The following is a 15109-nucleotide window of genomic DNA, read 5'->3' on the forward strand; positions in this document are numbered from 1 at the left end:
TTCAATTTCGTCCAACACTTTGGCTTCAAGCATAAGCTATCCGTCCTAAGCCCAAAAGTGCTCCAAAAGTCTCCAAAATGCATCTTTTTGCTCCTTTAGCCCTTTGGACCTACAAACACACGAAAATAGCTTAAAGTACTAAAATAACTAAAGAAACATAACGTAAATGTACGAGAACAAGCCATTTAAGTCGCATAAATATGCTCCTATCACCCCCTAAATGCAAAGATCCGGGTAGTTTTACAATTCCTTTTGTTATTGGCAATAATTGTTTTGAACATGCCATGCTAGACTTAGGTGCATCTATTAATGTCATGCCTTACTCAATTTATGCATGTACGAACCTAGGTGAGTTAAAAAATGATGGTGTGATTATTCAATTGGCCGATAGATCTAATGCCTATCCAAAGGGTGTTTGATGTGATATGTAATAGTACACAAATTAAACCCTCTTTTTGACAATTGTAGTATAGATATAAGTAGGGATCGTTCTAGGTCGGGGATTAGGAGGGATTGCTAATCTAATGAAAACTGACTCAAAGATACAAAAATATGCTTAAAAACACTTAAACAAACTCAAAGACTCTTAACTAAACTTATATGACTCAAAACAAACTCAAAAGACTCAAAACAACACAAAACAACCAAATGGACTCAAACTAGACTCTAAGACTCAACTTGGACGAAAATAGGTTTGGTTTTGACTCAAAATACTCAAAAACACACTTTAGCTCAGATTCTAACCTAATTGACACTTAAAACAAAGGGGGGTTTTGGTTTTGACGAATTTGAACTAAAACAAAACAGAAACTAAACTAGACAAGGTTTTGAACGAATTTGGGGAATATGGATGGGTGATTAGCTAGCTAGAGGATTCTTTTCCACACATGACATATTTGAACACAAATTGATTTCCAGTTGCTTTTTAGATAAAGCATGAACCTCAACACCCCAGATTAACCGTGACATCACTAATTAACCCTCAGATTTTCCTTTAGTTATTGGATTGGATGACATCATACGACAACCCAAAGCATTCTTCAAAAGTTCCCTACATGACATCATAATAGAGATACAATCAAAGATCATTACGTTCTATGAAAATCATAAGTATTGACAAAGCACTTGTAACTATGACATCATGATACTTATGCTAGGAATTTACTTAACATGATTGTGAAAACAACCTTAACTACTTGTGAATATAAGTTTGTGATGATTATGTGAAACTCCCTTATATTCTAGCATCAAATTCATGCATGCAAATTAAGTGTGCACCCTTAATCAACAAACAAGAATAAGTTATCCATCAAACGGTTAAGTAAATTGCATTCACAATTTATGAATCACAACTGGAATTAATCAATTCATATTGCAAATATAATCATGGTTTCAAAGTCTCCCCTAGCTAAAACAAGTTTAGCTCCTCATGTTTACAACAAAACAAAGACAATATAAATTAAACATTGAAAACAAAGATTGAATACACCTAGAAACTGATGCGAAAATTACTTAACACACAAATTAAACCCTCTTGTTGACAATTGTAGTAGATATGTAAGTAGGGATCGTTCTTAAACCGGGGATTAGGAGGGATTGCTAAACACTCTAAACTGACTCAAAATCGTAAAAACAAAGTTTAACACTAAACTAGACTCAAAGAATGCAAAACTAAACTATAAAACACCAAAACAAACCAAAAGACTCAAAACATCAAACAAACACTCAAAACTGCCTTAAAAACACTTTCTGGGTAGTTTTGAACACTATACTCAAATCTGGACGAAATTAAGTTATCACTTGACTCAAAACACTTAAAAACATCAACTAAATTGATTTCTAACTAATCTAACACTCTAAATTAATGGGGGAATTGGTTTTGACGAAAATTAAGTAAATTAAGACTAGGACAAAGAAAAATGGGAAACCTTGGCTTAACTTTCCTACTTCAAGTAGGAAACCTTCTTTGACTAGGAATCCTTCTTTGATTAGGAATCCCAACATCTTTAAGGGCCCGTTTGTTGCACCGGACTGTCTCGGACTGGACTAGCTGTAGGGACTAAGTTGGATTGGCTTAGACTAGACTAAGCTGGACTAACTTAGTGAAGCGTTTGGTGCAGTGTCGGACTAAGAAGCAGGATAATGAAAACAGTATTATTCACCATATTTGTGTTTGCTTAGACTAGGATTACATTATTGTTCTATTTTAATAGCTCCATTACATGTGTCCAACGCCCTAAAAATTGGAGGGTTTGGAATTGGAATTGGCATAGGTGTAGCAGCATTGAAATTGAAATGGGAGTAACAATCTTACAAATTACTACAAATATTTAGGCACATTGCCCTGAGTTTAATCTCCTGAATTGTTATTGTAATCAATCCACAACTTGCCCTTAAGTTGATTTAATTTGTCTTCTTATCACACATTAAACGTCATTAGCCATCAAATACTTATATCAACATAACTTGATCCAAGGATTTCTTAGTCCGACAAATGCATCATTCACTAAATTTTCATCCAAGATATTTTACAAAATGCCAGTTAACTATAGTATAGCATTCCAAAGTAGATCCCCATAATTTACAAAATCCTAGTTAAAATTAGCCAAAATACCTCATAGTGCAAAGCTAAGTTAGAAGCCATAACCTAAGATTGTACGATTAATAAAATACATCCATGTCTAAGGGTACCACATAATATACTCATCCGCTTGCTTTGTCGCTTAAAAGCCTTTGGACGAACACTTTCTTGAGTTCCGAATTGATTGCCCTGAACACTCCCACATTTTGTGGTTTTTCCAAAATAAGAGTCAATGCATCAATTTGATCCATAGGAGAAAGACCCATTGCTTCAAGTTCGTTAGCTATGTCAGTATGATTTGCAGTACCTTGAACTAAAGCTTCAGTTACCATTTGCATCCTCTTCCCACTTTCAACATAAAATTCTTTCAGTCCACTAATAATTGCCTCAGTTCCATCACTTGAACTTCCTATAGCTCTTTTTCTTTTTCTTTGGCTATTTTCAGATGGGGTGCTTTGTTGGTTCATTGAAGATACAACATTTTCACCTCCAATATCACTTGCACCAACCTGGTCATGACTTTGTTCCTCCATCATTTCAGCAGGGGTTTCGGCTACATTACCCGTAGCCCGATCTTTTTCAAATATATATGCAAATATATTGTACAGTGGAAAAGGTTTGCTTCTCCATCCATCGGCTTCTTTATTTTTCTAAGATTATATCAACATAGCAAAACTAAAATTTAGCATGCATAACAAATATAGCATCAAGAACATAACTAATGTATAAATAAAATAGGATATGAACCTGCACATAAGTTTGCCATGCGTCATCACTGTCAACTTCAACGCACTTTTTGACATCATTCCATGCAAATCCACTTGTGTTTATCATGTCAAGGACCAAACTATATGTTTTTTTTCCATTTCTTCAACTTTGACTCAATATGTGGAGTTGCCTTTATATTTGAATTAGGACACAAAACATTGACAGCTTTCGCTATTTCAATCAAAGTACCTTGTTTGAAAGCACCTGTGTCACATCGTTGCTTCTGAGCAACAAAATCCTCAAGAACGGATAGTAATATTTCTTCCTCAAATGCTTCCCATTTACGCCTTCTTCCTTTTGGCTCTTGAGAAGCATTCAAATTATTGTGGTTATCCATGCTGATAGGAGCATATTTATGCAACTTAATTGGCTTGTTCTCATGCATTTACGTTGTGTTTCCTTAGTTATTTTAGTCCTTTATGCTTCTTTTGTGTGTTTTCAGGTTCTAAGGGCTAAAGGAGCAAAGAAGTGCATTTTGGAGCCTTTTGGAGCACTTTTGGGCTAAGATTGGATAGCTTATGCTTGGAGCCAAGGTGTTGGACAAAATTGAAGTTCAAGTGAGCCTAGAATCGAAGGAAGAAGGAGGAATCAAGAATTGGAAACTAGTTTCCATTATGGAGAGTTTCTATTCTTGAAAGGTTTCCAATTATGCAAGTTTCCATATAATGTGGTTGCCTAAATCACATGTTCTAGAAGCCCTAGACATGTGCCGCACCTTACCTTCCTCTTCTCTCCTAAAATCTGCAAGATTATGTCACAATCCCTTTCTTAAAAGCCTTAGCCGAACCTATACATTCTTTTTCTCCAAAAATCTGCAAGTTTTGCACTTTCCCTTTCTTTTCCTCCCTTGTGCCGCAAGACTTAGCCTTTTTCTCCTAATTCCTGATTTCAATTACCTATTCTAAAGGGATTTAACTTAGTTCCTGATTCTTAGAATTGATTTAGGGAATTAAACACTTACCTATTTCTGAAAAACCTTGCCGTGCACTTCCTTGGACCATTCCTCTTCCTTGTCGTGCAAGGGGGAGGATTCTTTCCTATTCCTAGAGTCTTTGACTTAATTTCTGGTTACCTAAATAACCTAGGGTTTTAATTCCTGAAATCCTATTAATAAACCTCCTTGTTGCAGCCACAAAACATTCATTCATTCACCATTCACGCTAGAAATTCTTCCCTTCCCTCACACACATCCATACTTCACCATTCTCCATATTTTCTGCCCAAAAACATCCCTTGCCGTCCCCTACATCCATCCCAACCTTAAACCTATTGTTCTACATCATTCATAATCCCCAAAACTCACCATAACCCCTTGTGCCGCAGCAACTAGGAGAGGAAGGAGGCCTAAAACGTTTCATGCTTGCAGATTGGAGTGTTTTAGGTGTACTTCGTTCTTGTTTTCAATGTTTACTTTGCTATTACTTTCTAAGTTTGCTGTAATCATGAGTGGCTAAACCCCTAATTAGTTAGGGGAAAGTTTGAAGCCTTGAACATGTTTGAAATATGAATTGATTTCTTCCAATTGTGATTTGTTAAGTTGTGATTGCAATTCAATTATCTGTTTATTAAAAACTTGTTTTTGTATGTTGATTAGGGATGCATACTTAGTCTTCATGCATAAACTCGATGCCAGTTTATAACCGAGTTTCACCTAATCGTCACAAGTTTATAAACATGAGTAGTGAAGGTTGCTAGTCACAACCGCGTTAATTGAATTCTTGGCAAGAGTATCATGCATTCATAGTTACAATTGCCTCGTCAACACTTATGATTCTCATAGAGCATAATGATCTCTCACTGTATCTCTTCTATGCATTCATGTTGAGGACCATTGGAGAATGATTTGAATTGTCGCATGCATCATCCAATTCAATAGCATAAGGAAATCTGATGGTTAATTAGTGCATCACGATTAACTTGGGGTGTTGAGCATCATAGTTAGTGAAAAGCAATTGGAAAGTCGATTCATATACAAATATGTCATGTGTGGAGGATGGACCTCTAACTAATCCATCCATCATCTTGTTTTCAAAATTCGTTTTACAATCTGCCTAGTTTTATAACTTGTTTTGTTATTTCAATTTTCGTCAAATCAAACCCCCCCCTTTACTTTGTTGTTCTATAGGGTTTATAATCTGTTTAGTTTGTGTTTTAAAGTGTTTTGAATCAAACCATAACCTTAAATTCGTCCAAAATTGTGTTTAAGGTCAGAAACTGCCTATTTAGTGTTTTTAGGCAGTTTTGAGTCTTTTGAACCTGTTTTGAGTCCTTTGAGTATTTGTGAACGTTTTTAACTTTGTTTTTTTATGTTTTTGAGTCAGTTTAGAGGTTTTAGCAAGCCCTCCTAATCCCCGGTCTAGAACGATCCCTACTTGCATCCTTACTACAATTTGACAACAAGAGGGTTAATTTGTGTGCTTAACTATTTTCGCATCACATACCTAAACAAAAAATATTTGAATGTACTAAAATACAATACAAAGAATCAATTTGCATAATATCCAATCTATTTGCATAATATCGAATTAATTTGCATACCATCCAATCAATAAATCAAACGACATTCACTGATGAGCAATGTGATTATTTTGCTAATATCCAACATATGCATGATAAAAAGGAAAACTAAAATAAAATCTTATCATTAACACATATAGCTAGTTCGGTTGCTGGTTCCTAATTGCTCTCCACTCATTATACATTTCCTAAGCCATGGCATTCCTCTTTGTAGTCCACTGGTTAGATGTTTCAACACTACCAACATATTCACCTTCTTTTGTATTTTGTCCATCTTCTATTATTGGCACATTCTCCGTTGGATCTACAGACATCTCTTGCCTAATAAGATTGTGTAGTAGGCAACAAGCGGTAATTATTCGACCTTGTGTCCTTATCGGATAGAAAGATGGACTCCTTAGTATCCCCCACCTTCCTTTTAGCAAGCCAAAATAACGTTCAATTACATTCCTTGCCTTAGAACGCTTCATGTTAAAATATTCTTCCTTATTAGAAGGTGTTCATCCCCCCCATTCAGATAAATGATAAGGTATTCCTCTATAGGGTGCAAGGAATCCTTCACCATTTGTATAACTACCATCTACAAGGTAATAATAACCTAATAAAAAAAAGACCTTATATTAGTATTTTGTAGTTCACAAACAAAACTAGACCTAACTTACAAAGTTGAGACTAACTAATAGTCTTACCCGCTGGTACCTTAAAACCATTAGGCCTAGTAATTGCATCATGTAGCACTCTAAAGTCTGATACGGAAGCCTCCCACCCCGGAAACACATATATGAACCGCATATCTCCTGAACACACACCTAATACATTAGTTGCGACTCGACCCTTTCTAGTTTGGTATCTTGGTTTGTCAATTTCAGGTACATGCACATCAATGTGTGTTCCATCTAATGCTCCCAAGCAATTCTAAACAAAAAAATAAGCTTTTGTTAATTTATACAAAGGGAATGAAGAGTTAAAGCTTAGGGAAAATGAAAATAATTATCAACATACCTTAAAACATCGCCACCTAGGATCTGTAGAATCAATAGGCACAGGTTGAGGGACTTTTAGTAGGATACCTTGTAATCGCAAAATTCCTTGCAATACACTATTGAAATACCTACTTATAGTCTCTCCTGACCTATAAAATCTACCACCAACACTACGATTCTTAGTATGATGTGCTAGTATTTGTAAAGTCATACACACCTGTTCCTCTACAAAGACCAAACCATCCGTTTTTACCCTCCCATCTTGACGAAGTAAGTCACATAATATGCCAAAAGTCCTTCTATCCATTCTCAATTCGTTGACACATTCAACATCAGTATTCCCTATTATACCATTTGATGCGAGATTTATACGCACACAAATTAAACCCTCTTTTCGTCAAATTGTAGTATATGTATAAGTAGGGATCGTTCTGGACCGGGGATTAGGAGGGATTGCAAATCTCTTGGAAACTGACTCAAAAACGTAAAATAAAGTTTAAAACACTGAACTAGACTCAAAGAATGCAAAATTACTTTAAAACATAAACTAAATTGATTTCTAATTAAATTGAACAATAAAGTAAAGGGGGGATTGTGTTTGGACGAGATTAAATTAAATGGACAAATTGTAATTAAAGGCAAAATGTAAATATGAATGTGATGAAAATATGGATGATGGAATAGCCAAGGGGTTCTTCTCCACACATGTTACACTTGCATACAAGATTGATTCTCAGTTGGTCTTTCGATAAATTATGAAACTCAACACTCCGGGTTAATTAGGTCCGCTTAAATTAACCGTCAAGTTTTCCTTAAGTTAATGAATTGGATGGGTTAGCGCAACGCAATTCACCACATTCTCCAAAAGTCCTTTACGTGAAAAGCACAATAAAGATACAATCAAAGATCATTAAGCATTACGAAAACTATAAGTGTTGACGAGGCATTCGTTACTATGGAATACGCATGAAACTTATGCCAAGAATTCATTTAACGCGATTGTTTATAAGCAACCTCCACTACTTGTGAATATAAGTTCATAACAATTAGGTGAAACTCACTTATATTCTAGCGTCATATTCATGCATGAAAATTAAGCGCGCATTCTTAATAAACATACATAAATAAGTTATCAATCAAACGGTTAAACAAATTGAATCAACAACTTATGAAATTCCAACGAAAGTTAATCAATTCATATTGCAAATATAAACATAGTTTCGAATCACCCCCTAGCTAAAGGGGGTTTAGTTCCTCATAACTTTGAAATCAAAGAAACACCTAAACATTCCAACAACTCACACTTGAATTGTATGAACGTTTAGGCACTCTTCTCTTCCATTCCTCATACGTACAAAACAAAGAGAATTAAATTTAAACTTTGAAATCAAAGAAACACCTAAACATTCCAACAACTCACACTTGAATTGTATGAACGTTTAGGCCCTCTTATCTTCCTCGTTGTTGTAGCACAAGGTCTAAGGTGAGGTTTGGGGGATTATGGAAATGGATGAGGAGTGGTGTTTGGATTATAAGGGAATGGATGGGAAGCTCACGGCTAGGGAAGGGAGAATGTGTTTGTAATGTGTTGTGTATGAAATGAGATGTTCCTGAATGAATGAATGCAAGGGTATTTATAGGAGTAGTGGAGGGAACATATGGCTATGTCATTTGTAGGTGAAGTAAGTGTGTGAGGTTGGTGAAGTAAGTGGAGGTTGTAGGTGAAGTAGGTGGATGTTGTAGGTGAAGTAGGTGGATGTTGTAGGTGAAGTAGGTGGATGTTGTAGGTGAAGTGGATGTTGTAGGTGAAGTAGGTGGATGTTGTAGGTGAAGTAGGTGGATGATATGTTAAGTGATAAGTGATAAGTGATATGATATGTGGTTATGATATGATAAGTGGTTAAGTGGTGATGATAAGTGATAAGTGATTAAGTGATATGATATGTGGTGATGATAAGTGATAAGTGCATGTGGGTTAACTAATGAAGGAAATGCATGTGCAATGACAATGTGTTAGAATGGATGTGTGTTATGCATGGCATGATTGGGATTAGGAAAGGTTTAAATGTCCTAAAACTAAAGAGAACAAGGTTCCAACACTTTGGCTCCAATTAGGTCTTCAATTTCGTCCAACACTTTGGCTTCAAGCATAAGCTATCCGTCCTTAGCCCAAAAGTGCTCCAAAAGTCTCCAAAATGCATCTTTTTGCTCCTTTAGCCCTTTGGACCTACAAACACACAAAAATAGCTTAAAGTACTAAAATAACTAAAGAAACATAACGTAAATGTACGAGAACAAGCCATTTAAGTCGCATAAATATGCTCCTATCACCATTCAGATAACACAAACTAATCTCTCGTCTAACAAGTGAACGGTTAGTCAAGGTGCGTCGTTCAACATGTCTCTGTTTTGCCCTTAGCATCAGCAACACAAGAATCGTACAAATGCAAATTGTCTCTAAATGAGACATCTCTAACAATAAGATCAATAAAAGCTTCCTTCGATCCATATCTATCCAAACAAAAAAAAAAGGAAAAAAAATTAAGGACATTATGGTACTGCACGCTTTCCATCTGGCACAAAGAACAAACCAAATAATATAATCCAGCTATGCTATATCAGCTGATAAAACAACATTACCGCAAATATCAAAAGCAAACTGAAACAAGTACAAAGTTTCTAGGCGTATAAAGCCAATTCAAGAAGCCCCGAAAATATCTGTTAAAATAGAGAGCCATTCAGCTATAATATTTCATTGGAAAGACAGAAAAGTGTCATTATTGTGTTTACATCTAGCATCAAAGTAGCTACATACCATGGTGAGGCTAACTCCTAGAACTGTCGAGAACGACATCACTTATCAACATTTCCAAAGATTGAATTCCTATCAGTATATAAGTTCTATAAACAACAAAATGGATCCATACAACATTCGATTACCTTCCTTCGACAAACCAAAATAAAATTTGAGTTTATTAAGAACACAGCAAGCTAAGCAGGCTACTTCTACCAAGGTTGCAGATTGACAGTGAATTTTAGTGAAGTTCAGATGCTCTAATCAATCTCAAGTACCCTTATGTATGTAATATTTACTGTTATTAAGGGTGATGGAAATAAGGACATTATATATCCAAGGACTACATTCTGTCATGTTCACAGAGATGCAACGCAGACTTTCACACATCCAAGGACTACTATCTGTCCAAAATTGATCTATGGTTTTAGGAAATATACCTTCTTCTAGACTCGAGGGTTTTGAGTCATTTGTTACTTGTTTTCCCTTAGGTTCTGAGCACTGCCCACTTCAGTTTATGCTCCTCTTCTCTGCAACCAACAACCACAGAATATTGCAGTTCAGCATTAACCCCACACATTACAAAACATTCACAATGTAATATCATGGTTGGGCATTGACAGGACATATGGAATTGCTTCCTGCCTATCTCCAATGCCATTCAAACAAGGTGGTCCGAGGAAGGTAAAAGGAAATAAAAAAAAATGCAGAAACAAAACCAAACAGAGGATACGAGTTTGAACATAACCACAAACCATTAAAGAGTGCATAACAAAAATTTCTTCAGCTCACGTAATTTCTCATCCAAACAATTCCCAAACATCCAACCCTACATGCAATTTAATAAAATAAAAAAGAGAAACTAGTAAAGATTCGTGAACCAAGAACATAAAAACGAAAAACCATACAAATTTATGTTAACTTAACAGAGATGGAAGTATGTGTCCCTTCTGCAAAAGAAACTTGTCGATTTTATGACCCTAATTCCAAATGTCCAACAATACAAACAGTTTAGTTTTTCTATAATATCATAGAAGTCATATTCACAGAGATGCAACAGACTTTCACACATCCAAGGACTACATTCTGTCCAAAATTGATCTATGGTTTTAGGAAATATACCTTCTTCTAGACTCGAGGGTTTTGAGTCGTTTGTTACTTGTTTTCCCTTAGGTTCTAAGCACTGCCCACTTCAATTTATGCTCCTCTTCTCTGCAACCAACAACCACAGAATATTGCAGTTCAGCATCAACCCCACACGGTACAAAACATTCACATTGTAATATCATGGTTGGGCATTGACAGGACATATGGAATTGTTTCCTGCCTATCTCCAATGCCATTCAAACAAGGTGGTCTGAGGAAGGTAAAAGGAAATAAAAAAAATGCAGAAACAAAACCAAACAAAGGATACGAGTTTGAACATAACCACAAACCATTAAAGAGTGCATAACAAAAATTTCTTCAGCTCACATAATTTCTCATCCAAACAATTCCCAAACATCCAACTGATAGGAGCATATTTACGCACCTTAGTTTAGCTTGTTTTTGTGCATTTATAGTGTTTTTCCTTAGTAAAGTAGTCTTTTAAGCTAGTTCTATGTGTTTTCAGGTTTTAAGGGCAAAGTATGCAAAAGGATGCATTTTGGAGCCTTTTGGAGCAAATTAGAACTTGGAATGGACATCATATGCTTGGAGCCAAGAGGATGGACGAAATTGAAGACTTGAAGATGATGATTCCTACTTGAGCAAGGTTTCCTAGTTGAAGTAGGAAAGTCCCTCATGGAAGATGGTTTCCTAGTTGAATTAGGATTCCTAGTTAAAATGGGTTTCCTAGTTGAATTAGGATTCCTAGAAGAATAAAGTTTCCTACTCAAATAAGGTTTCCTACTTGATGAAGGAAAGTCAAAATCCAAATGGTCTCAAGTGAAGCAACAAAGAAGTTTTCCAAGTCCAAGAAGGAAAAGGACTCCAAGATGAAGAAGGAATGATGAAGACAAGGTTTCCTAATCCTAATAGGCAAAGTTTCCAAGTGCAATGAGGAGTCCTTATCCATTTAGGGCACCTTATCCATTTAGGACACCTTATCCTAATCCTATAGGGATGCCATGCACTTTACCTTATCTTGGAGGGTTTCTAGAAGCCTTAGATGCCCTATCCTATCTTTGCCGTGGGTTTTATCCAAATCCCCTTAGTTTTTAGGCTTTCTAGAAGCCCTAACATTATCCCTACAAAGGTGCTGCACCCTTATCTCTTTTTCCCTACAAATTTGGCCCTTAAAACATGATTCTAGGAACCTTATCTTATCTCCTACAAAAGTGGCGCCCCAAATCCTTCTAGAAAGCTGATTTTCCTTGCCTTGCAAGGCATTCTAGAAGCCTTATCACCTTACCTGCTGCACCTAGGAAGCATTATCCCTTTCTATTTCTGATTTCTAAGCCTATTTCCTTGTGGATTTGGGTTATTCAAGTCCATATCTGATTACCCTAGGGTTTTAAGTGCCTATATATACTCATATTAACCCCTAGATCAGATCACCACCTCTCATACACATTCATTAATTCCAGAAATTCGTCCAACCCTCTCCACACCCTTGCCGCAGCCACCAAACACCTTTCTCCTTAGTTTTAAGCTTTGCCGCACCATCCCCTTCCCCTAAACACTACTACATCCCTCCATAACCATGCATCCATACACCTAAGGCCCTAAACCTGTCCCTAGACCCTTGCCGCACCAAGGAGGAGGAGAAGGAAGCTCGGGAGTTCATGCAATTCGAGTTCGCGTCGCTGGAATTTCTAGGTGTTTCTTTTCCTTTGAATTCAATGTTTAATTTCAATTCTCTTTGTTTTGTGCGTATGAGGAACTAAACCCCCCCTTGGCTAGGGGGGGATTCGAAACCATGAACATACTTGCTATATGAATTGATGTGAATTACATTGATTTGTGTGTGTTGGTTGAGAGTGCACGCTTAATTATCATGCATAAATTGGATGCTAGGATATAAGGAAATTTCACCTAATCGTTATGGAATTATATTCACAAGTAGTAAAGGTTGATGATCTCAATCGCGTTAAGTAAATTCTTGGCATAAGTTTCATGCAATCATAGTAACAAGTGCTTCGTCAATGCTTATGGTTTTCATAGAACTTAATGATTCTTGCTTGTATCTCTATTATGCAATCATGTAGGGGACTTGTGGGGAATGTTTTGGGTTGTCGTATGCAATCATCCAATTCAATAACGTTAGGAAAATCTGAAGGTTAATTTAAGCGAACCTAATTAACTTGGGGCGTTGAGAATTCATGGGTTATAGAAAAGCAATTGGAAATCGTTTTATATGCAAGTATAACATGTGTGGAGATGAACCCCTTAGCTAGCTTCCCATCCATTCAATTCCATCAAATTCGTTTTTACAATCTGTTCTAATTTAAAAAGTTTGTTTTGTTTTTAAATTCGTCCAAAACCAATCCCCCTTTACTTTGTTGAGTCATAGTAGTTAGAAATCACTTTAGTTTGTGTTTTTAAGTGCCTTAGGTCAAAGTAAAACCAATTTTCGTCCAAAGTTGTGTCTAGTGTTCAAAACTGCCCAGATTGTGTTTTTAAGGCAGTTTTGAGTGTTTTGGTGCTGTTTTGAGTCTTTTGGTTTGTTTTGGGTGTTTTAAAGTTTAGTTTTGCATTCTTTGAGTCTAGTATAGTGTTTTAAACTTGTTTTTACGTATTTGAGTCAGTTTCCAAGTGATTAACAATCCCTCCTAATCCCCGGTCCAGAACGATCCCTACTTACATTCTTCACTACAATTGATAAAAAGAGGGTTTAATTTGTGTGCGTATAATTCTCGCATCACCAACCCTACATGCAATTTAATAAAATAAAAAAGAGAAACTGGTAAAGATTCTTGAACCAAGAACATAAAAACGAAAAACCACACAAATTTATGCTAACATAACAGAGATGGAAGTATATGTCCCTTCTGCAAAAGAAACTTGTCGATTTTATGGCCATGCATGGTTTCTAAGTTCAGATTTGAAAGAAAAGTTGAAATATGAAAACCCCAAATTCTAATCTCAATTTGACCTAAAAATCAAAACCCTAATTTGTTCAAGTGCAGAGGTCTATGATTCAAAATTTCTCAAACCCAAAACAACAAAATCAAATAAAGCTCAGTAATATCACGATCTGCAAAACAAATGACAAAATAAATCGAAGATTCGAAGTTTACTAGACAACTGGGAGCAGATGAGGGAAGACGTAGAGAGGGTAACGAAGACGCAGAGATGAGGGTGAGGAGGACGACGATGAGGAAAGGCAAGGACGACGATGAGGGAAGACGCAAAGATGAGGACGAGCAGGAAGTCACTCTCTCGCGATTTTCTCTGGGCTTACGAGTCCGCCCGAAATTGGGGATCCTCGTTAAGACCTCGTAAGGAGGTGTATAATCCGAGCGAGTCCCACCTAAGGTCATTAAACCTAATCCTGCAGCAGACCCAACAAGGGACTATAGTCCAGTCCAGTCCAGTCCTCTTTAATCCTATTAAACAAACGGGCCCTAAGTCTTCAGTTTCTTCCATTCCTTTTGCTCCAAGCATATGCTATCCATTCCAAGCCCAATTTCGCTCCAAAATGCACTTTTTTGCTTCCTTAGCCATATGAACCTAAAAACACACGAAAATAGCTTAAACTACTAAAATAACTATGAACTAACAACATAAATGTATGAAAACAAGCCAACTAAGTCGCCTAAATATGCTCCTATCAGTGTTTTGGAAGATGTTTTAGTGCAGGTCAATCATTTAATCTTTCTGGCTGATTTTTATGTGCTTGAAATGGAAGAATCGGTTCATTCTCCACCCTTGCCACTCCTACTTGGAAGACCATTCATGAAAACAGCTCAAACAAAGATTGATGTGGCCAAGGGAGTATTAACAATGGAGTTTGGTGGTGATATAATTAAATTCAATGTTTATGACTCTATTAAGAAGCCTAATGATGTTCGTTCTTGTTTTGCCATTGATGTGCATAAGGATATAGGGCAGGAACAATCCACACCTATCAAGAAGGATGCATCAAGAACCACCATTGAAGAGGGAATTGGAGTGGTTGCCCTAAAACCACCCAATCGGGCCAGAGTAGCCATAGTGACATTGTTGATAGGGCTGCCACTTTTGAGCTTCCATCAGAATATGTTTGTAAGTTTCCAATCCCAATTCCAATTCCCATTTCAACTAATAGGTTGTTACCTTCTTTGATGCAGGTACCCAATCGATTTCAAGGTGGTGGGAGCATTTACATGGACTTTAGGAACCAAAACACCACAATCAGGGAGGATCACTATCCCCTTCCATTCATAGAGTTATAATATGAGAATTTGAAGGAGCATGTTGTGGATGATGTACCCCTCCATGCCATGTGCTCCAATGAAGCCTAAAATGAGGTATCGTCCGGCTGGAAGACGTTAAAGCAAGCGC

General features: G+C 36.6%; 1 protein-coding gene across 1 annotated transcript; it reads right to left on the reverse strand.

Annotated features, from left to right (window-relative positions):
- Positions 1–2691: 2691 nt before the first annotated feature.
- LOC148697997 (uncharacterized) lies at positions 2692–3510 on the reverse strand. The gene is made up of 2 exons (XM_088690247.1): positions 3329–3510; positions 2692–3231 (listed from the first exon to the last, which is right to left on the reverse strand). The coding sequence occupies exons 1-2, from the start codon at positions 3413–3415 to the stop codon at positions 2704–2706; spliced, it is 615 nt and encodes a 204-aa protein (XP_088546373.1). The 5' UTR covers positions 3416–3510; the 3' UTR covers positions 2692–2703.
- Positions 3511–15109: the final 11599 nt, after the last annotated feature.

This window comes from Pyrus communis, chromosome 3, assembly GCF_041283825.1.
Source record: "Pyrus communis isolate YQ-2024b chromosome 3, ASM4128382v1, whole genome shotgun sequence".
Lineage (NCBI taxonomy): Eukaryota > Viridiplantae > Streptophyta > Magnoliopsida > Rosales > Rosaceae > Pyrus > Pyrus communis.

Coding starts and splice junctions, on each gene's coding strand:
- LOC148697997 (XM_088690247.1), bottom strand. CDS start 3,415: ATGATAAACACAAGTGGATTTGCATGGAATGATGTCAAAAAGTGCGTT. Junction 3,232..3,328: donor CATGGCAAACTTATGTGCAG/GTTCATATCCTA, acceptor ATATAATCTTAG/AAAAATAAAGAAGCCGATGG.